Source organism: Cornus florida, unplaced genomic scaffold (genome assembly GCF_030987335.1).
Source record: "Cornus florida cultivar Cherokee Brave unplaced genomic scaffold, ASM3098733v1 CherokeeBrave_3.0.0_Hap2_Chr04, whole genome shotgun sequence".
In the NCBI taxonomy this organism is placed as follows: domain Eukaryota; kingdom Viridiplantae; phylum Streptophyta; class Magnoliopsida; order Cornales; family Cornaceae; genus Cornus; species Cornus florida.
In genome coordinates, this window is record NW_026775574.1 from 77,444,874 (window position 1) to 77,467,426 (window position 22,553).

A 22,553-nucleotide genomic window follows, 5' to 3' on the forward strand; every position below is an offset into this window, starting at 1 on the left:
TTTGTGTACTCACGCCGGCATTGATGTTGCAGCAGCTAATCATTAGGACACCAAGGACATAGTTTAACTTATTCATGCCCACTTAACAACCTACTTAAATTCCACTAAAATAAACATAAAAAATAAAAATTAAAAGAAAAATAAACCTACTAATGAGTTATGAGTCATTTTCAAACTTAAATTCACTAAAATAAACATAAAAAAGAAAAGAAAAATAAAAAAAATTATTTTATGAGTCATTTTCAAGGTTGCTTTCTTAGCTTTAGCCCTTTTTGTCACAACAGAGGCCACTTTTCAAACTTATTAGTGACATGGCCTTTTGCTATTGGTAGTTACCTAATAAATTTCCCAAAAAGAACAAACAACTTAACAAAATTACAAAAAACTGTAACTGTATCGTTTTTAATGGCCTCAATTTTCTGACACGTGTCACGATAAGACTAGGGGAGTCCACATGCAGTCAGGAAAACCCTGTGGGCAATGAAAAGCACGTGCGCGCACTCACACCTATACTCGGCTCCACCAATAAACCAGACTCTCGCACTCTCTCTCTATCTCTCTCTTCAAAGATAAGACGCATTTCTTCCCTCTCTTTCTCTCTCTACATCATTATTCACACTCTCTCCTCTTTCTCTCTCTCTAAACTGACTTTCTCTCCAGACTATGTTTATCCTCTCTGCATCGCCTTGCGGACTCTTCACCACCAGAGCTAGGGTTTCGTCTCCATTACCGTATTCCAAGCTCTCTCCGATTTCCTGCTCGTTGCCCGTTCGATCGAGAGGTCGGAGGTGCGAGTGCGCGGTCTTCTGCTCTTCGAAGTCCAGAGGAATGGCGGAAATGGTGGAGGACAAGGAATCGACTGTGGCCGTTTTCGCCTCGAGCTCCGCGTCGGAGAAGAGCGAGCTCTACCATTCGCGCACGTTTCTTGATGCAAGCACCGAAGAAGGTAGGTAGTTCTCTCTCCGTGCGTTGATACATTCTGTTTCTTCGAGATTCCCTGAATTTGCAAGAAAGTGATGTTCTATGTGCATTTCTAATGTGTATGTGTTAATGCCGGTTTCTTGATTTTTGTCTAATTTTGATGATTATCAATAAGAGTGATATCTGACTAATCAAAATTAGCAGGTAGGTAGTTCTCTGTGTGCGTTGATACATTCTGTCTCTACAAGATTCCCTGAATTTGCAAGAAAGTCATGTTCTGTGTGCCTGTGTATCTACGCGTTTATTGCTTCACCAGTGTCCAAATCCATGAACATCTCATTTTCATGTTATTTGCAATTATTTGGTTGAGCTCTTTGAGGTTTCTTGATTTTTGTCTATTTTTGACGATTATCAATAAGATTGATATCTAACGAATTAAAATTGGCAAGTAGTGGTGTAATGAGTGCCCAATTTTCCATAAACCTGCTAGTTGGAATTAGCTGTTTTAGGTAGTGACAGGCTATTTTGAGTTATTAGTCCGCCAGATGCTTCATAGCTTTTGGGAAGCAAAGGAATTGTATATTAGGCACACAAGATCTCATTATTGTTATTCATGCTGTCATTGAGGTTTTATCTATCTGTCTATATATATTTAATGCATGGAGGTTTAAATTTTTTATTTGTAATGGAACTGTACAGTAGTTTTCAGATTTTGTATTTTTACAGTGCTGATTAATTTAATATTTCGTATTATGTGCATAAGGTGACTTAAAATACTCTCGATCATTTTTAATCAAATTGAAATAAATTAACAAAGTATACTTAAGTAGAAAAAAATTGAAAAGGAAAGAAGTATAGTTGCACAAGTTGAACTAATTAGTTGTATGCCATAGCTATAGCATAGAAGCAAAAATTCCATCAAGATACTTTGAATTGACTTAAAACTTGTGGGATGAGTACATTTTCTTAGGATTCATGTTCCAACCTACAAATCATATGCTTGTAATCATATTCACTTATTCAGTTCCAAATTCCACTTGCCTTTGAATATTCAGAGAATTCCCACGAAAGATAAACAAATAGCATCACATTCTGAACAAGTGAACAAGTAAAGAAGGATTTTTAATGCCAAAAGAAGTAAAAGAGATCCTTTAATTGTGTCTGATTATTCTCAAAGTATCATTGAGATAATCGTAACATAGTTGTTTAAAGAAAATAAGGTTTCCATCAACATAGTTGTAAGGCATTAAATATGCAATTATTATGGGATTTCACCATTATTTTTAATGGAGTTGATTGAGATAGTGTTGTGGCGTGAGTGAAAAAGTGCTATATTGGTGGAGTTCATTACGGCTCGGCTGATATGCAGAGACTCGGTTGGGCCTCATGACATGAGATTATACATATTGTTTACGTAGCACGTGCGTGTGCACACACACATATATCTGGTTACCTAATTGTGTCGTACGATCCAATAAAATACCTACTAGAAATATTCTTACCCCCTAAAAAGAAAAAAGAAAGACACATTTTTGAACTTTTTCTTTTGTATGTCTTCTATCATCTATCATACTCCCTCAAATAGAATTACTATCCCTTTTGGGGACTCCCACATTTTAAGGAGAAATTCAATTAGTTTATGTCTCTTTTTGAAATTCCAAAATTAACTCTACTAACTTAAGATGTACGTTGTTGATTAAAGGAAACTTTCAAAACTTAAGGATAGTTTAGGGAATATACAGTTTTATGACATTGGCCCTTTAAAGGGGGACATTTGTTTTGGAACATCAAGAAACATTGTACATTAAAACAATCACAAAACTGAAACTAGCATGTTCTCAGAATAGATACTGAAGGTGCCCTCTATGTATCACTGAGCCAGCCTACCCAGCATTATACTTGTGCATTAAATTTTAGTTTTCATATATTACAACTTATGGAAACCACATAATAGTTTTTATTTATTTGACAGTAAGGATATTTTGAACCATCCATGTGCGTGCAAATCAGTTGCCTACAGAATATTATAACTTTGAGCTATTTTCTTTGGGTTTGAAATTTTTTCATTTTCTTGAAAAATTACTAAATTTAATAGAAATGCATTCAGTTGTCAGTCGACATATTGTATAATTGTTTCTCATAAAAAGAAGTATTTTTATCGTCGTAACCTACTTATGATGCATGGACGACACAAATATAGCAATGGGAATGGCTCAAAAAAGTAGAATATGGATACATCAGCAACACAAGAATAATATAAATATAGATATATGTATAAATGTACCATATATGGTATACAATAACTTTTGATGAATTTATTAAGATTTTAAATGCAAACTCATGACATTATTAAACACATAAATCATTTTATCAACAAGAACACAATATATGAAGAAAATAGATTCATAACTCAATATAAGTTCGAGAGCAGTATACACTCTACCATTCATTTTTTTTTTTTTTATAAGTATGATTGTATTAAAAAGGCATTCAAAAGGGGAACATATCCCGCTACACTCTTGCCATTCAATTATCCTAATGTATTACCGACTTATCACTGAATATGTGTAACGTATCTGACTTTTGAAAATCAATTTTTTTTTTTTTGGATATAGATGACATGTATAAGAAAATTACGAGAGTTCACCATTATGATATGGAAATTTTTTAATTAAAATTTATATAGGCAACATCTACAGTACCCTTATTTGTGGCAATTCTAGAGCCACTACTAATGCAATTTTGTGGTCTGCATCTTTAAATCTTACTCACAAGTCATGAATAGCTAATGTACAATTAGGATGTTTCTCAGCTGCTAATGGTTTCATTAAGTTTATGATGATTTATTATATTTCTATCCTTGACTTATTTGCCTTTTAACATTTTGATTGCCTAAAATACGATGTACCATAAGCTCAGTGAATTACCACGATGCTTAATTTTGACTTAAGACTTTTGGGGTACATGGTCACCTGCATGACTAGTTTTAGCATTCTCTAGACAACAAGAAATGACTAGTACATTTAATTAATAATCTGCTTGCTTTCACTTGCCATTAGAATTTCTCTTTTCTAGTTGTCTGTTTAATGATAGTTAAATCATGAACACCAGATAAAATATAATCATTCCTATCAATAGTCAAGACCTCACCATGCACAAAACTTTGTCTTTATAGGCTAATGTCATTCTTAATCAAAATTGGATGAAGAAATTTCTTTTACTTTTTCTTTCTTTCCTTATTATTTTTGAAATATATTTGGAGGATATATTTCTGTATCTTATGTTGAATCAATATTCACAGATCTGCTTTACGGAATCAGAAAGGAAACAGAAACTGGAAGGCTGCCTTCAAATGTTGCTCAGGGGATGGAGGAATTGTATCAGAATTATCGAAATGCAGTAATTTACTTTTCCTTGATTTGTGCTACAGTGTACCTCTTTGTGTGCAGGATGTTTTAAACATTTGATCATCTTGCTAATCACACGTGGCTTATTTCTTTCTACACTTAAAAAGAACTTCTAATGGTGTATGATACTTATATTTCTTTTGGCATACAGTTCTCTAAAAATATCTATCTTTAACAGTAGTTTACGATTCAGATTGTTTAGCATAAATATTTATCTTGGACGGTACTGGTGCGGACTCCTTGACTTGGGTGCCGTCGGCGCAAAGGACTTTTCAGGTCCGGTCCTTCTTTGTCTGTCTCTCTGGGTTTCACGGCTCCAATTTCCCGTGGAAGACGGTCTGGTTGTCAAAGGCGCCTCTTAGGGTGGACTTTTTTGTGTGGACAGTTGCTTGGGACAAGATTTTGACCCTCGACAATTTGAGGAAGAGAAGACAAATCATTGTGAACCGGTGTTGTCTTTACAAGATTGATGGAGAGTCCATGGATCACCTTCTTTTGCATTGTCCTGTGGCCCATGATTGTTGGAGTCTTATCCTGGGACTCTTTGGTGTCCATTGGGTCATGCCCCAGACCTCAAGGGATTTGATGGATATCTGGAGGGGCAAAAGGGTGGGGGGCACATGTTAGGGTTTTTTGGAGGATGACCCCCTTTTGCATTTGGTGGAGCCTTTGGAAAGAGCGGAATAAAGGATCTTTTGATGGGGTGGAATCTTCCATTGGGGCGTTGAAGTTTTCCATTATCTTTTCTCTTTTTTGTTGGGGATGGGGGAGAAATTATTCATCCATAGATGAATTGGTGGACTTGATGGGTTCTTTGGAACCATGGGTCTTTTCTTTGTTTCTTGCTTCTGGTTTTTTGTACAGCTCTTGGGATGCGTTCCCCTTTTGAACGCCTTCTATTATATTTTTACTTATCAAAAAAAAAAAAAGACTGTTTAGCATATAATTGGAGCAGGAACTCCAAAATGTGAAAATCTAAAACTGGAATAATTAGTTGTGTTTGGAAATGACCAAAAATATTGTGGAATTTATTAACCATTCTTGTCCATCCTTCTTTGATCCAGTTAATTAATGTCATTGGTTAACAACTATTTACCTTCAACGATCTCTGTTAGAGGATTTATTTATTAAAGTTACACACTCTCTAACAACTTAGGCTTTTTAGAATAGATGGTGGTTAACATGGTACAAGCAAGGTTCTCAGTTCAAACCCCACTCGGATAATTAAAATTGAAACACAAGTTGGACCAAAAGAAGGCCATACATGAAGGGATGTGTTAGAAGATTTAGATATTAAGGTTACACCCTCTCTAACTGCCTAAGGTTTTAGAGTAGAAGGTGGTTAGCATCCCCTACATAGTGAAACTGGCATTGTTGAATATATTTTTTGGCATCTCTTTTCAACTGGGATTATTTCAGTAAGGTAGAGGAATTAGAAATTACTTATCAAAAGAAAAAAAAGGTTGAGGAATTAGAAATAGGAGATTGTGTTCTAATTTGAGTGATTGCCTAATATAATCCTGCCATTTCACATTTGGTATGATATTTGTATCATAATCGTGTTCAAATTTTCAAATATAGAGGGTTGGGGCGTACAATACACGGGGTCATGGAATACTGGGGCTTGATACCCTCAAAAGGAAATTGTCTTGGAAAGATGGGAAACTTACTGTATTCGGTAGCATTGTTCTTCGTCTTCTCTCTTCATCATTCACACTTGTTGTTACTCATCATCTCAATGGCAAGTTGGGAGAGTATTGAAGATTTAATGGAGGAATCAGTGGAGGAAAATCTTTCAGTAATTGAGTGTGAATGATGAATAGAGAAGAGAGAAAACGAAGAACAATGCTACTAAATACACCGACAGCCCAAACAAGTCAATAAAAAATTGTCGGAGACGCAGCAAAGGCGAGAACAATACTACCGAACACATCGGCGGCCCAAACAAGCCGATAAAAACTGCCAGAGACACGGCAAAGACGAAGATAATGCTACCGAACACACTGACAACCCAAACAAGTTGATAAAAACTGTCGGAGACACGATAAAGGCGAAAAACATTATTGCTAAACAAACCGGCAGCCCATATAAATCACAAATAGCATCGAAAAAACCTTAGCAACATTTCAGATGCTAAGGGAATACCCCAAAATAGGGGTCCGAACATAGGAAGAGAAATTATGCTTTGATACCATGTTGTAAGAAAAATAAAAGTTGAAGAGAGAAATTAAAACATGAAGAACACAAGGATTTATGTGGTTCAGCCACTAGGGCTTACTTCCACGACACACAAAGCCCAAAGGGCTACATCTCTTTCATTACATTATCTCTTAATTCACACTTGTTGTTACTCGTCATCTCAATGACAAGTTGGGCATTCATGTTCCAACTTGAGAGGGAGTATTGAAGATTTAATGGAGGAATCAGTGGAGGAAAATCTTTTAGCAATTGATGTTGTTTCCTATTATTGAAGATTTTGTGTTACTAGAGAAATCGATAAAGAAAAATCCTCCTTGTTTCCTATTTTCTAATTCTTTCCATTCTCATAATTTCTTCTCCTATATAAAGGAGCCTCCACCATTGTATTGTATATGAATTGAGAGAGTATTATAAAAGTGATGTAGCCCTTTGGGCTCTTTATGCCGTGGATGTAGGCCCTAGTGGCTGAACTACGTAATATTTGTGTGTTCTACTTGTTTTATTTTTCTCTTCGCTTCCGTTTTATGCTTTACAACACTTTCTTCAATTTCTTCAAACTATTATCTCCTTCACAAAAAACCAAAAATGGCCCACCATACTATCAAACTATCCACAAAATCCATAAAATCCTCCACACATTTACAATTCCACCCATGAGGCCAAACGAGTAAAGAACTAAGTATGGAGTATTTAAGCACCCAAATAGGAACCTCCTCTCCATCAAAGGACTTCCTATTTCTCTCCCACGACAACTAAAGGGGCACTACCCTCCTAACCTCTCGGGCCATTATACATCCTCTCCAAGCCTCAAGCATGCTCTTCGTGGAATCCATCATGAATCAATGAACACCAAAAATACCTAAAATACCTAAACGCATGGCCCAACCGTCTTCAGCCATTGGGCAATGGAAAAGAGGATTCACTGATACCTCATCACTTTTGCACATGCAACACCAATTAACTATAATCTAACGCCTTCTCCTCTGATTATCTATTGTCAATATCCTTCCCAAAGCTACAGTCCATCCAAAAAAAAGAAAAAAGAAAAAAGAAAAAGAGAAAAAGAAACCACATTTAGAGGGGCTTTGGGGCCAAACTGCTTTTCGAGGAAAAGAGATCCGCCGAGCATCCAACATTCTCGGATAGAAGGAACACACCTCAAATTTCCAATGACTGAAGGCGACCCAAAACCACTCATCAAGCCCCTATCCAACCACCTTATGGCGATATATATGAATAACACCCTTTCAATCAAACATATACTTTACTGATTCTTATCTCACCTTTCTCCTTGTCAAAAGTATACTTATCTGCTGTCATTGGAAGGTTTGTTGGAGAGCTAGCAGGGACGGACCCAGAAAATTATGTGAGTGAGGGGAATAGTGGGTTTTTTTTGTTGTTTGTTTGTAATTTTAGTGGGAGCAATATTAAAATTTCATAGACATATAATTCAAAAAAGGAAAAATCACTAATATTTTAATACTTAAATATATATATATATATATATATATATATATATATTTATATATATATTTATATATATCAGTGGGGGCAATTGCCGCCACTCACCATATAACAGGTCCGTGCCTGAGACAGTTTGAACTACATGCTCTGATATAACGTCCCATTTTATGGAAACAATCTTATGGCCTTTTCCTTTTATCTCTTTTTGTTTTTGTTTTTTGTGGTTTCATGCTGTATTCATTAATGATCATTCAAAAACCTAAAGAAAACATGGCTGAAGCTGTTGTAGCACAATTCTAATGTGTTGGCACGGCATCTAAAATGGAGGGGTGGGTAAAGAGTTTGATGCTTATGAATTAAAAAAAAAAAATGTGAATTGTAGACGAGAATTGTTTATGCAAGTGTCTTTTAATGAGGATGAGGAAAATTTTTGTTTTTCTTTTTAATGTTATTCTCAACATCCACCACCCCCCCAACACAAAAAAATAAAAATAAAAAAATCTCAGACACACATTACAGTCTTTTCAATCTGGCATTTCCAGAATCCATAATTTCTTTGGCATGCTCTTTGCTTTCAGGTTTTTCAAAGTGGGAATCCCAAGGCAGACAAGATAGTTATGTCAAACATGACTGCAGTTCTTGATCGTGTTTTCAAAGATGTTGAGGTATCATTAGACCATGTACATGCTTTCAATATTTTCATACTTAATATATTTATTTTTAGTTTCAGCATCTCACCTCTTGTACAAATTTTTATATGAATCTAACAGTAATTTTTCAGGACCCTTTTGTCTTTTCACCATACCACAAAGCCTTGCGCGAACCTTATGACTACTTCATGTTTGGTCAAAATTATATCCGCCCTTTGGTTGATTTCAGGTGAGCAAGTAATTTTTTTGTTTGTCTTCCTTTTCACTTTCATTGGATGGTTTTGATAGTAGTTGTAAAGTGATCTATATCATTGTTGTTAACCACCATCTACTCTAAAAGCTTAAGCGATTAGAGAGGGTGTAACTTTAATAATTAAATCCTTCTACACGCCCTCTCACGTGTTTTTCAATTTTAATTAGGGTGACGGTGAGTTTGAACTTGGAGACCTTTGGCTCTGATGCCACGTTAACCATCATCTACTTAGAGAGGGTGTTACTTTAATATTTAAATCCTTCAAATTGATGCAACTACATGGAAGATTTGATGATGATGTATTGCATTTACTTTTGTGCTTGCATATGCAAATGGTAGGGCATACTACTTGGCAAGTTGGAAAGTAGGCATCACTTACAAATCTATCCTGTCCTAAATTACCTCTTAGTAGAGATATGACTTGTTTTGATTTGAGTGATATGGGATCTTGTTTATGAATTTTGTGAGTATGCTATTTGGGTAGTTTGTTCTTGTTTAAAGCATATGCTTAATTTGGACAGCTTGCTATTTATCATTGATTATGGATTTGTAAATTTAAAGCAGTGGACCAATTATTGAAAGGGATGTGAATGCGATATATAAAAATTAGTTGAAAAAATGGTAATTTTAGAAATACAAATTCTTTTGTAGGATCAGGATGTCTGAAGTAAAAAATGTGTTGAGGAAGAGGAAACAGAAGTTTTGAAGTTATTAGGAGATGATAGCATGTCCTAGTTAACAAAATTGTTTTATTACTTCATAACGGAAATGCATGTGAGTGGCTAAACATCATCTTAGTGCTTATATAAAAGGTAAATTACCCTGACCTCCCCTGAGGATTAAGGTAATTGAAGAGAATACTTCTATTGCCAGCAAGTCCTATTGTATTGTTTTATCCTTCATCAGACCAGAGACAAACATGTTTGTAAGACAGTAGAGGTAGCACCAGTTGGAGATAAAGCGAGAGAATGGACTAAGGTGGTTTGACTAAGGTGTCTTGGTCCACATTGAGCGTAGTATTAGTGGAAGAGGTAGGCTAAATTAAAGTAGGTTGTGGGAAGAAGTAAAAACATTGTAGGGTGTGGTTTAACAGAATTTGTGGCTCTAAGCAGAGCAAGCTAGTGAACAGGATTTAAGAAGCCGGTCGCAAATAGTTGGGACAAGACTTTGTTGAGTCGTGTTGGTAAATGTTTTACATCACTCAGATAATCAGAGGCATCCTGTTATAGTGGTGTCCTCGTCCTATGTTCTTTAATCTTTTGCAAGTTTAAATTACATTGCTGAGTTAGGATGATCTAATCTCTGGCTATGATTATTCTGGTATGTTACAGACTTTGAACTTTGTTTCAAACACCAAGATTTTAAGATTGGATGGAATAAAGTTCCAGTAAGTACTTTTAGAGTTTGAAATGCTAGAGGTGGCTCGCCTGATTCAGATGGAATCAAAGATCTCATTATATTTATTTCACTATTAACTCGATTATAGGATAAAAAATAGTGATATTAAATATGAATCAGATTTCCTTTTTGTGCCAGTGCCTAGACTTTATTTACCCCCCCTCCCTTTCAGCATGTTATTCCTGATCCAATATTTGTCCTCAAATGTCTTTGTAAACCAATATAGCTAATGTTCTATGTTTTAAAAAAATTAGTAATAATGATTGAATTTCATGCATCTCAATTTAAAATATCCATCGCTGTCCTTTACCTTGATCATTTGTGTATTTTCAGGAGTTCATATGTTGGCAATATATCCCTTTTCAATGAAATAGAAGAGAAGCTACAGAAGGTGCCTAATTTCTGTGTTCAGTTTTATTTCCATTTGTTATTCTGTACAAGTTAGTGGTCATTGTAGCTCACTGACAACTCCCCCCTTTGCCCCTCTTTTCAATACTACTACTATTATTTCAAGAGAGCATTTTCTCCTTATTATTTTAGTGTAACAACATTTGAGAATGGGTGTGTGATTTGATTACCACCTGTGGTATGACCTGCACCTCCCCAAAGGGAAGGTTGAGGGTTCAAGTCCCAAGCCTAAAAAGATATTGAGAATTATGACAAATTTTTCTTGATTTTGGTTGTTGTTTGTAAATGAACCAATCCAAAAATCGTTTGAAGCTGTCGCCCTCCTGCTCTGAAACATAAATGAAATAGGAGGCAGGGTTCTCTTTCTAAGATCCTTGTGATTTAATACGCCTGGCCTATGGCCCTATCCGTATGTCTAGGAGCGGAATCCACCCTAATTTTTGACAAATTTTTCTTGGGGATGCATTTTTATTCTTAACGTGATGGTACATACATGTTCTTAGTGTTCAGATGCACCTCAGTGACAATATAATCACGAGTAACAATTTTTTGGCTTATAGGTTGTAAAGTCTTTATGCTGCCATGCACCATCAACATGCATGTATCCATATGCGAGTTTCAACAAGAAAAATCTAACACAATATCATTATAGATTTTCTGAAAAGACTTGGATAAACTTGGATGTTTTATTAAGTTTGTTGAACTATAACCAAATTTAGTTATGAGGCTGCCTGCTCCCTCAAAGCTTTTTGCACAGATAATTATATAAACAATTCTTATTATTAGCAAAATATTTGTTCTGACCTACTTGTGTATATAATATATATATGTATTGTCATTGACTCGTCATTATTTTCTCTGCCATAATTATCACCCTTTTGTCATCTATACATCTGATAGATAGTCTCCTTCAGTTTTATCAAAATCTATTCTTTTTCTTTCTCTAAGCTTTCTAGTTGTTGAGAGATGATTTCTTTCGCTTGTTCTGTCGGCTATGTTATCTTTTGGCACAGGAGGGATACTACCATCCATTTTCTCATGTGTACCGGCGATGACTTGTTTCAGTAGTATAACATTTTCTACAGTGATTTTGTAATAACAGTTGCTCCTCGTACAAGGATGTGACCCTCAACTCCCTCAAGGGTGCATTGTGCAACCAAACGAATTCTAGGCGAAGCGAATCTCCTCTCTATAACAATGCGTTCTATCTATTTTAAGGCTTATCTAAGAAAATTATATGATGCGTAACATAACAAATGTCCAATGTTATTTATATAAAATAAACTTATCAAAATTTTATTTATTTATTAGTTATTTTTTGATAAGTAAAATGTATTAGAAAGCGTCAAAAATTTTATTTATATAAAATAAATCCTAAACGTTGAAAAAATAAGGAAAATATACAGAAATTCTTAGTTGGTACTCACACACACATGCCTCCACTAAGGCTCGAACCCGTGACCTCCCTTTGGAAAGTAGGGGTCTGGTACCGCTAGGCCATTGGCCTATTGGTAAGAAAAGTAGTTTCTTATGGCTGTATGGTGATTTTTATTTTCTATATGCATTTGTTTTTCTTTAGAGGAAACACAATGATTGTTTCCTCATAGATTTAAAAATATTATTCTGTGAATCTGCAATTTTTATTCACACGTCAATTTGTTTGTACACATGTTTTTCTTTTGGTATATGAGTTCTAAGTTCTTATTTTCAAAAGGACTTGTGGAAAAAAATCTATAGGTCATTTTCAGGTTCTTTAAATTACTTCCATTTTTCTTATAAAAAAAATTTATAGAACATTTTACCAGCAGCCAAACACATATAAATGTTTTTTTTTTTTTTTTTTGCATAAATGCTTTATGCCAAAACAAAATAATAGTGACAAAAAGTAACATAAATTAAAAGAACGTATAAGATTTTAGTCCATTTGTTATAAGATGCCTTCTCCAGCTTTCTTAGATTACAAAAGCTGCTTCTAGCCCTGGGAATACATGTTTGGTTGTTTTGGTTAAGTTATTTACTCTGCAATATGTCTTGCTGTTTGTGCTTGACGAGCTTATTTATTTTTCCTCGTTGTTTTATACTGTGTAATCAGAATTTCTATACTATGAAATGCAGGGACATAACGTTGTCTTGATTTCCAACCATCAAAGTGAAGCAGATCCAGCTATTATTGCACTGCTGCTTGAAGAAACATGTCCACATATTACTGAGAACCTGGTGACATTGATATTGTTTCACTGAATCGTACTACTTGTACCACATTATGTGCAATCTGAAATTGTTTAATTGACCAGTATTTTGGGAATTGTGATGCAGATCTATGTGGCGGGAGATAGAGTTTTAACCGATCCTCTTTGCAAGCCTTTCAGCATGGGAAGGTGCTCATATGTTTTTTTGTTATGCCATAGATATGATCATATGTTTTAGCATGTTTTTCCTTGTTAATTCAATTTACTTCAAATTGACATAGGAATCTCTTATGCGTATACTCGAAAAAACACATGTTTGATAATCCTGAGCTTGTCGAGATGAAAAAAAGAGCAAACACGAGAAGTTTAAAGGAGATGGCTTTGCTTTTGAGGTACATATACTACTTCAGTTTGCATTCTTCTATGCATACTTTTGGATGATACATGCCACAGAGTTTTATGGATTTTTAGAATTAGTAGATGTGTGTATCTTCTTTAGAGTTGGAAAGAATTAGCTTAATTTAGAGTCTTATTTTGTGCGTGTGTTGTTGGGGGGTGAGGATTGCTGCTTGAAAGGTTTAAATGGATACATTGCCATCTCTCTCTAAAGCTTGTATGTTCAAAGCCAGGATGGTTCATAACATGTCTTCTCTTAATCTACATCATGAAGCACTCTTTGTTGACTTTAAGATATAATCAAATCAAGAGTAAGTGATAAAGAAGAAAAAGAGAAGAAAGCGGGTGAGAGAAAAGGAGAAAGAGATGGGCAAAGAGAGAGAATGAAAGAATACTTTCATCCTTCCACCACATTCTATTTATAATAACAAGTTTCAGAAATTATACATAAGCCCCAACATTATATAAGTAATAACAAATAAGTCCTTGACAACACTCCCCCTCAAGCTAGTGCAAAGATATCTATCATGCCCAGCTTGACTAACATATTTTGCAAGCAAGTCTTGCTTGCACCCTTAGTCAAAATATCAACAACCTGATCATGTGTGTTGACGCATGGAGTACAAATCAGCCCAAGACGAAACTTTTTCTTGATGAAGTGTCGATCGACTTCAATGTGCTTTGTCCTGTCATGTTGAACTGGATTGTGGGCAATGCTAATAGCAACCTTGTTGTCACAATACAATTTCATTGATTCGCAAACAAGATAACCCAACTCACCCAATATCGTACGTAGCCATAACAACTCACAAACTCCATGTGCCATGGATCTGAATTCGGCCTCTACACTAGATCTAGCTACTACGGATTGTTTCTTGCTTCGCCATGAAACAAGATTGCCTCCAACAGATGTGCAATATCCTGAAGTAGATCGTCGATCTGTCACAAACCCTGCCCAATCAGCATCAGTGTAGGCTTCAACACGCAAGTGGCCATGACTGCCAAACAATATCCCCTTACCAAGTGAACCCTTGAGGTAGCGAAGAACATGATGAGCTACCTCAAGGTGAGGTGTACATGGAGCATTCATAAACTGACTAATCACATTAACAACGTAGGCAATATCCGGGCGCGTGAGAGATAAGTAAATCAGTCTCCCAACTAATAGCTGAAATCTTCCCGCATCATCTAATAGGTCTCCATCTACATCATTAAGTTTATGGTATAGGGTTCGGCTCAATGGGAATAGCAATAGGTCTAGCTCCAAGCTTGCTTGTTTCAGCCAACAAATCTAACACATATTTCCGTTGAGAAATGAACACCCCTTTCTTCGATCTGCAAACCTCGATGCCAAGAAAGTATCTCAATGATCCGAGGTCTTTAATCTCGAACTTTGTCCCTAAGAATGACTTCATTCGACAAGTCTCTTCTGGATCATTTCCAGTGATAACAACATCATCAACATATACAATAAGGGTAGTGGTGCAGCCCTGGTGCTTCTTGATGAAGAGAGTATGATCTGCCTAACTCTGTGTGTACCCTACTCTTTTCACAGCAATGCTGAACCTCTCAAACCAAGCACAAGGCAACTGCTTTAACCCAGACAAGGCTTTATTTTGCTTGCACACTAAATTTTGACCATTAGCAAGCTTAAATTCCGGTGCCATAGTCATATACACGTCTTCCTCCAAGTCACCATGAAAGAAAGCATTCTTTACATCCAGCTGATGTAAGGGCCAATTCAAATTAGCTGCCAAAGAAAGAAGAACACATATAGAGTTCATCTTGGCAACTGGAGCAAATGTTTCCAGATAATCAATTCCATAGGTCCGAGTGAAGCCCTTTGCAACTAACCGAGCTTTATATCTCTCAATTGTTCCGCCTGCATAGTACTTTATTGTGTAGACCCATTTGCAGCCTACTGGTTTCTTACCCTAGGTAATGGAACAATATCCCAAGTACCATTCTTCTCAAGGGCCTTCATTTCTTCAAACATAGCTTTCTTCCATGGAGTTTGACTGAGAGCATCTGAAACACTAGAAGGAACAGATACAGAGGAGATACACGAAGTGAAAGCATGATATGTTAGAGATAAGGCATCATAGGATACAAATTGAGATATGGGATGTTTTGTACAACTACGAACACCCTTACAATAAGCAATAGGGACATCAAGATCTAATATGAATGCTATTGGGAAAAGAATCTGGAGTATCAATTTCAACTAAGGAATTACCTGGATCGAGGGAGACTTCTTGGTCCTGGGTGAGTCAATAACTTGTTTTGCCCTCCTAGTGTAGACAATTGGCTACTTTCCCTGCTGCAAATCATTAGTGTAAGGAGGATTAGACATAGGCACCTCAGTATGAAGCTCCTCCTGAATGGGAATAGGCAAAGGAAGGGGGCTTCCCTCAGAATGGACAACGGATTCTCTACCTGTATAGTAGTCTCCCCCCGTAGAGAGTCCCGAGCAGTGTAAAAAAAAGGAACAGACTCAAAGAATGTAACATCCATGGAGACAAAGTGACGACGAGTGGTAGGGGTTATAACACCGATACCCTTTCTGAGTAACGGAGTATCCAAGAAAGACACATCGGATTGCCTTAGGGTCTATTTTGTCCTTGCTATGATGAATGTGAACATAACAAACACAACCAAACACTTTCGGAGGGTCAGTAAACAAGGCAGTGTCATGGTGTAAGACAGAGAAGGGGGATTGATAGCCAAGAACCTTAGAAGGCATGCGATTGATAAGGTATGTAGCTGTTAAGGTTACATCAGCCCAATAACTTTTAGGCACATCCATCCCAATTAGAAGAGAACGGGTCACCTCTGTAATATGACGGTGTTTTCTTTTAGCTACACCGTTCTGTTGTGGTGTATCGACACGAGGTTTTTTCGTTATCAGCAAAAAAGGAGGCAAGACCACCCTACATAAACTCTCCTCCATTATCAGATCGAAGTATTTTGAGGGGACAACCAAATTGAGTACATACCATCCTATGAAAGGTTTTTAAAATGGAATGAACTTCATCTTTGGTTTTCATAAGATAAAGCCAAGTATATCGACTAAAGTCATCAATAAACACAACAAAGTAACAAAAACCAAGTAACGAAGTAATATATTCAGGACCCCACACATTAGAATGAACAAGCTGCAAAAGAGTTGTACTTTTATTAATACTAGTAGGATAAGAAACACGACATTGTTTGGCAAGAACGTATGTATCACAATTTAACTCAAAAGATTCAAGCGCATGCTTCAAAACAGGTAGAGGTAAATGACCTAGTTTATTATGCCATCACATTAACATATCTTTATTGACATTACTATTCCAAACACTAGATTGATTTGCAACATAATAAGAAGTTGGCCTCGCGTTCAGCAAATACAAGCCATTGTCCTCATGTCCACTTCCAATCGTCTTCCCGTGTCCAAGTCCTGAAACACATAGTGAGATGGAAAAAAGGTTACACTACAATTCAAGCCTTTTGTAATGTGACTAACAAAAAGGAGGTTATTGGTAAACTTTAGGACACGAAGAACAAAGTATAAGGTAAGAGTTAAAGAGACAGAAACAGTGCCCTTCCCCACAATGGAGGTGAGGGTACCATCAGCCACTCTAACCTTATCCTTACCAGAACATAAGCTGTACGAAGAAAAATCAGATGTCATACCAGTTATTTGATCAATGGCTCCTGAATCAATGATCCTAGGTCGCCCACCAGATAATGTGGAAACCTGATGTGCCGAATGAGAGGTACCTGTCTGAGTGAAGTTAGAGGTAGAAATGGAGGAATGTTGTGCTAGTAGATGTCGGAGAGCATCAAGTTCAGCCCTGGACAAAGGACTTGGTGGCCCTGAGGAGGCATGACCAGTAGAAGCAGTCTCACGCTCTATAGTATGTGCCGTAGATAACCCCCTAAATGTACTAGGGCTTGGCCTAGCCTTTGCATGAGTAGGGCTGGAGTAGGGCGACCGTGTAGATTCCAGCATGTTTCCCTAGTGTGGCGCATACGCCCACAGTGATCACACCTCAACTTGTTCTTGTCATCCTGCTTCCCTCCTTTTGGAGGATTGGGCTTGTTCCATTGTTGTGTGACAAGAGCAGACCTCTCAGATAATGGTACTTCTGGCTCAGGCTTAGTGTATATAGGTGCAAACATAGCCTTCGTTCTACTCTTCTCAGCCTGAATATACGAAAACACATCTCTAACAGAAGTGTACCCTGGCATGCTCATATCTCGAATGCAGACCGCCCAAGAACTCATAGATTCGATTCATTTCTACCATAGCATGAAATGCTTTAACATCAGTTGCACACACAGGTATGTAGTCTTGATAGTGATCTAAATCTTCCCATTTACCACGTAAAGTGTGGTAATATGTAGTAAGAGTTTGATCTTCCTACTTGAATCTTGAAATCTGTTGTTGGAGTTCATACAGTTTTGCAAAATTACCAACCGAGGAATACGTCTCTTCTACAATCGTCCATAGCTCTTTAGCTATTTTCACAAACAAAAACCCTTTGCTGATCTGTGGCTGCATTGACTGCAACAACCACGTCATAACTAGTGCATTATTTGCACTCCACTCTTTGAATTCAGGATCGCTCTTGAAGGGATATGTTACAGTCCCTTCGATATGGTCGATCATCCTACAACCAATGATAGGCATACGAGCAGACTGAGCCCACTTCATATAATTCGTCTCATCAACCTAACAGTCGTAATACAAAGGCCTGGATGGTGATCACTACTACCTCCCAATACTGGAGTCAGACTAGGAGAAGACCCAGCTTCTTTTTGAAGTCACCTCTAAGCCAGACATTTTATCAAACAGTTTCTGGGTATACAATCCTCAGAAACAAAAGCAACAATAAAATACATAGAGAACCACCTCTCTAACACACAAACTTCAACTAGAAAGATTACCGTCTTCTGAGATGCATAAAAAAGCGACCACACAGTCACCACACAAACCTTAGAAAGCAACAAAGTAGACCATACTAAAATTGCGAACAACGAAGAAAAAGCCGTTGTTGCAGAACCTCACGGACACGAAAAAAAATAAAAATAAAAATAAATAGGTCCAATTTTTTTTTTTGGATCCGTGGTACGTGTGGATGTGATTAACACTACTTCCTTGCAAACAAATCCCATCTTGGAATCTCTTCAAAACCCTTTACACCCACTAGGGTTTACACAAACTTGCCCTAGGGTTTCAACTACACACCTAGAGCTTCACAAACCACGCTCTAATACCATGTTGACTTTAAGATATAATCAAATCAAGAGTAAGTGATAAAGAAGAAAAAGAGAAGAAAGCGGATGAGAGAAAAAGAGAGAGAGATGGGGAAAGAAAGAAAGAATGAAATAATACTTTCATCCTTCCACCACATTCTATTTATGATAACAAGTTTCAGAAATTACACATAAGCCCCAACATTATATAAGTAATAACAAATAAGCCCCTGACAACACTCTTGTAGGCTGATGAGAAGGGCTGTGGATTTGGGGTTTGTTAGGGGTTTCAAGCTCGGCCCTGAATCGGTTCAGCAGATGGAGATTTCTCACCTTCTTTTTGCGGATGATACTATTGTTTTCTGTGAGGCAGAGGTGTCCCAGTTGCAGTATTTAAGATGTGTTTTGGTTTGTTTTCAGGCTGTCTCTGGTCTGAAAGTCAATGTGGGTAAAAGTGTGCTTGTCCCTGTGGGGGAGGTGCAGGATGTGGATTCTCTGGCTGCTGCTTTAGGCTGTGGGACGCGACGCTTCCCTATTTCTTATTTGGGTCTACCGCTGGGGCACTCGGCAAAGAGAGTGGGAAGTTGGGACCCGGTGATTGAGCGGGTCGAGAGAAGATTGGCTGGTTGGAAAAAGCAATATCTCTCCAAGGGTGGAAAAGTCACGTTAGTGAAGAGTGTTTTGTCAAGCCTTCCAACATACTTTCTCTCGCTTTTTAGGATTCTAGCCTCTGTTGTGGGAAGACTGGAGATGCTCCAACGGAATTTCCTTTGGGGGGGTCGTGGGGCTGAGTTTAAATATCATCTTGTCAAATGGGATCAGGTTTGCAAGCCTCTTCAGCTAGGTGGTCTCTGAATTAGAAGACTGGCCCCTTTTAATAGTGCTCTTCTAGGCAAGTGGCTTTGGAGGTTAGGCAGTGAAAGACATAGATTATGGAGAAAGGTCATTTCTTGTCGTTTTGGGGAGGGGAGAGGGGGGTGGTCAGCTAGGCCTGTTAGGGCTGCTTATGGTGTGGGGGTGTGGAGGTCCATTGGGAAGGGGTGGGATGAATTCTCCAAACACATTAGATTCAGAGTTCGGGATGGAAGATTTGTCAAGTTTTGGGAGGATTCCTGGTGTGAAGATAGGCCTTTGGCTCTGTTGTTTCCAAGATTGTTTAGGATTGTTGTTGACAAACATGCTATGGTTGCTGACTGCTATCGTCTTGATGGCAGGACGTTGTCTTGGGATGTGCAATTCAGGCGACCTTTTTAGGATTGGGAGTTGGATGATGTCACTGGCTTGTTGGCCCTTTTGTATAGACAGGAATTGGATGGCAGTGGTGTGGATTCCTTGTTTTGGGTGCCTTCTTCTAATGGGATGTTCGAGGTCCGGTCATTCTTTGTGCGCCTCTCTGGGTTTCATGGGTTGCCCTTCCCGTGGAAGACGGTGTGGCTCTCTAAGGCGCCCCTTAGGGTGGCCTTTTTTGTGTGGACTGCAGCTTGGAGTAAGATTTTGACTTTGGACAATTTACGGAAGAGAAGACATATCATTGTTAACTAGTGTTGTCTTTGCAAGTGTTTTGGGAAGTCCGTGGATCACCTTCTGTTGCATTGTCCTGTTGCTTATGAATGTTGGAGTCTTTTGCTTGGTTTGTTTGGCATCCATTGGGTCATGTCTCAGACTTCTCGAGGATTGCTAGATATCTGGAGGGGCTAATGGGTGGGGGCTCAGGCTAGAGACTTCTGGAGGGTGACCCCTCTATGCGTTTGGTGGAGTCTTTGGAAAGAGCGGAACAGAAGATCTTTTGATGGGAAGGAGTCCTCTATTGGAGAGCTGAAATATTTTATTATTTGTACCCTTTTTTGTTGGGGTTGGGGGAGGGATTATTCTTCTTTAGAGGACATTGTGGACTTTTTGGGTTCTTTGAGTTCATAGATTCTTTTTGTGTATTTCTCGGGACGCGTTCCCCTTTTGAACGCTTTCTAATACATTTTACTTATAAAAAAAAACACTATTGTACTTGCTTTCGAATCTAATTAATTTGTTCAACATGTTTGCCAAGCATGAAATCATGCAAAGTAACTATAGTGATGTGGGAGAATTCTCTTTAGTCTGGACAAGAAAACAGCTGCTATAATTCTATTGAGGTTCATTCTCAAGCTTATCAAGTAAATAAGGAGAAAATTCTAGGGATGAGGATCACAAGGAAGAAGTGTTAAGAAAACTTATAATCATGCTTATTGGAGGTTCCTAGATCATGTGATTCCAAGGAAAGATTTTAGAATATGGATGAGGAACTGTTTCAAGGGTTGTTCCCATCTGGTAACTTTGTTGCTTTGGCAGACAAGGATTCTGAGGAGCAGCTTAAGCTTTCCAGAGGGAGGAGGGAGTAGGCTGGTAGACTCTTTTATACTCATTCCCCACCCCCCCCCCCCCCCCCCCCTTATTCTGAGGAGCAGCTTAAGCTTTCCAGAGGGAGGAGGGAGTAGGCTGGTAGACTCTTTTATACTCATTCCCCCCCCCCCCCCCCCCCAAGGATTCTGAGGAGCAGCTTAAGCTTTCCAGAGGGAGGAGGGAGTAGGCTGGTAGACTCTTTTATACTCATTCCCCTCCCCTCCTCAAGGAATTGTTTGCACCCAAGATACTCATACCTTTTCACTTTGGTGGTTGATCTTAAAGCCGGATTGGTTGATTGATGGTTGCGTTGAATATAATGGATTGTCTTATAGTCAGTAGAGAACAGATTATTTTACCTTATCTTCATATATTGTTAATCTCTAGGCTATTTGATGTACTTTGGGAGACTCGTGGCTTAAATAGAACATGAACATGAAATCAATTGCAGGAATTACCATGGAAGTCCTAAATTGCATATTGTAACATATACCACTGGATGGCTTTATTGACTGGCCCATGTAAACCTTGTTCTTCCCTTGGAGGTTAATGGTGGGGCAGGGAAATTCTAGATTTAGGTTAATGGTGGGGCAGGGAAATTCTAGATCCTGTTGTAAATTTTACTTATATATATAAAAAAGGAATGCTAGATCTTGTTGTGAAATAGATTGGTGAAACATTAAGAGGAACAATCACTCTCATGCTATCATTGACCAATATTTCCCCTCATTACCCATTTTATATGCTTGTAAAGGTTGCTATAGGTCAGGAAATGGCAGAAAGATTCCTTGTGGTTGGTATGGACAATACCAGGCTTGATTGTTTAGTTGATTTTGAATTGCTATTAAACCAGCCATACTTTAATGTTGGGCAGCTAAGAAACAACATATGCATAAAGTGTGACGGAAATGCATATATTGAGATGGATGTGCAGAAATACTATATAGAATAGAATTAGAAATGACCAAATTCAGGAGATGGTTGGATTTGCACAAATTGGAGATAAAATGAGAGAAAAGTGACATAGTCCACATTGAGGGTAATACCCGGGAAGAGGAAGACCAAAGCTAAAGTGGGTAGAGTTAGTAAGGAAGGATATAATAGCTTGTGGGTTGACTGATGCTCTACCTTATTGCATTTATGTCAAATTATTAAGTGGATGAACACACTGGGGAAAAACTTCTGCTTGATTAATTTTATGCTTTGTATCTGTAAGTTTTATGTATCTTCCTCTTTTGTGCTTGGTGGTGGCTTGCATTTTATGCATATTTACTATGGGTAATTAATTGTTAAGTTGTTCTATTTTGAGCTGAGATGTTTCATGACTTGACTTATTCGAGACCAGGGGTGGATCACAAATAATATGGATTGCACCAAGTGGTGGAAGGGACCGCCCAGACCCCATCACGAAAGAATGGTATCCGGTGAGAGTTGACCTCATTTATTTTTGGGACAAAAGAAGAAAAAACTGCATCTATTAGCTGGATACTTGGGTATTATACAGTATTTTGCTGCCAAATTTCATCTTATATTTTAAGATAGGATTTGCCTTTGGATGTTTCTTGTTAAAATAATTGTCTTTTGTTGTGATATATGTTATATTTTTTTTTTTCTGACATTTACATGTAAACTTAAGAACTTGCATGTA

At 37.6% G+C, this 22,553-nt stretch overlaps 1 protein-coding gene across 2 annotated transcripts in view; it reads left to right on the forward strand.

Annotated features, from left to right (window-relative positions):
• Positions 1–540: 540 nt before the first annotated feature.
• The window catches only part of LOC132303586 (glycerol-3-phosphate acyltransferase ATS12, chloroplastic), a 29,614-nt gene continuing 7,601 nt past the window's right edge, over positions 541–22,553 (forward strand). Inside the window, exons 1-9 of one of the 2 annotated variants that reach the window (XM_059800908.1) lie at positions 541–946; positions 4,223–4,320; positions 8,570–8,656; positions 8,773–8,870; positions 10,626–10,683; positions 12,816–12,917; positions 13,017–13,078; positions 13,171–13,281; positions 22,251–22,329. In XM_059800908.1, coding sequence (XP_059656891.1) covers positions 664–946; positions 4,223–4,320; positions 8,570–8,656; positions 8,773–8,870; positions 10,626–10,683; positions 12,816–12,917; positions 13,017–13,078; positions 13,171–13,281; positions 22,251–22,329 — 978 coding nt within the window. In that variant the 5' untranslated portion in view covers positions 541–663. The remainder of the gene's footprint in view (positions 947–4,222; positions 4,321–8,569; positions 8,657–8,772; positions 8,871–10,625; positions 10,684–12,815; positions 12,918–13,016; positions 13,079–13,170; positions 13,282–22,250; positions 22,330–22,553) is intronic. The other variant, XM_059800909.1, reaches the window with a different exon arrangement.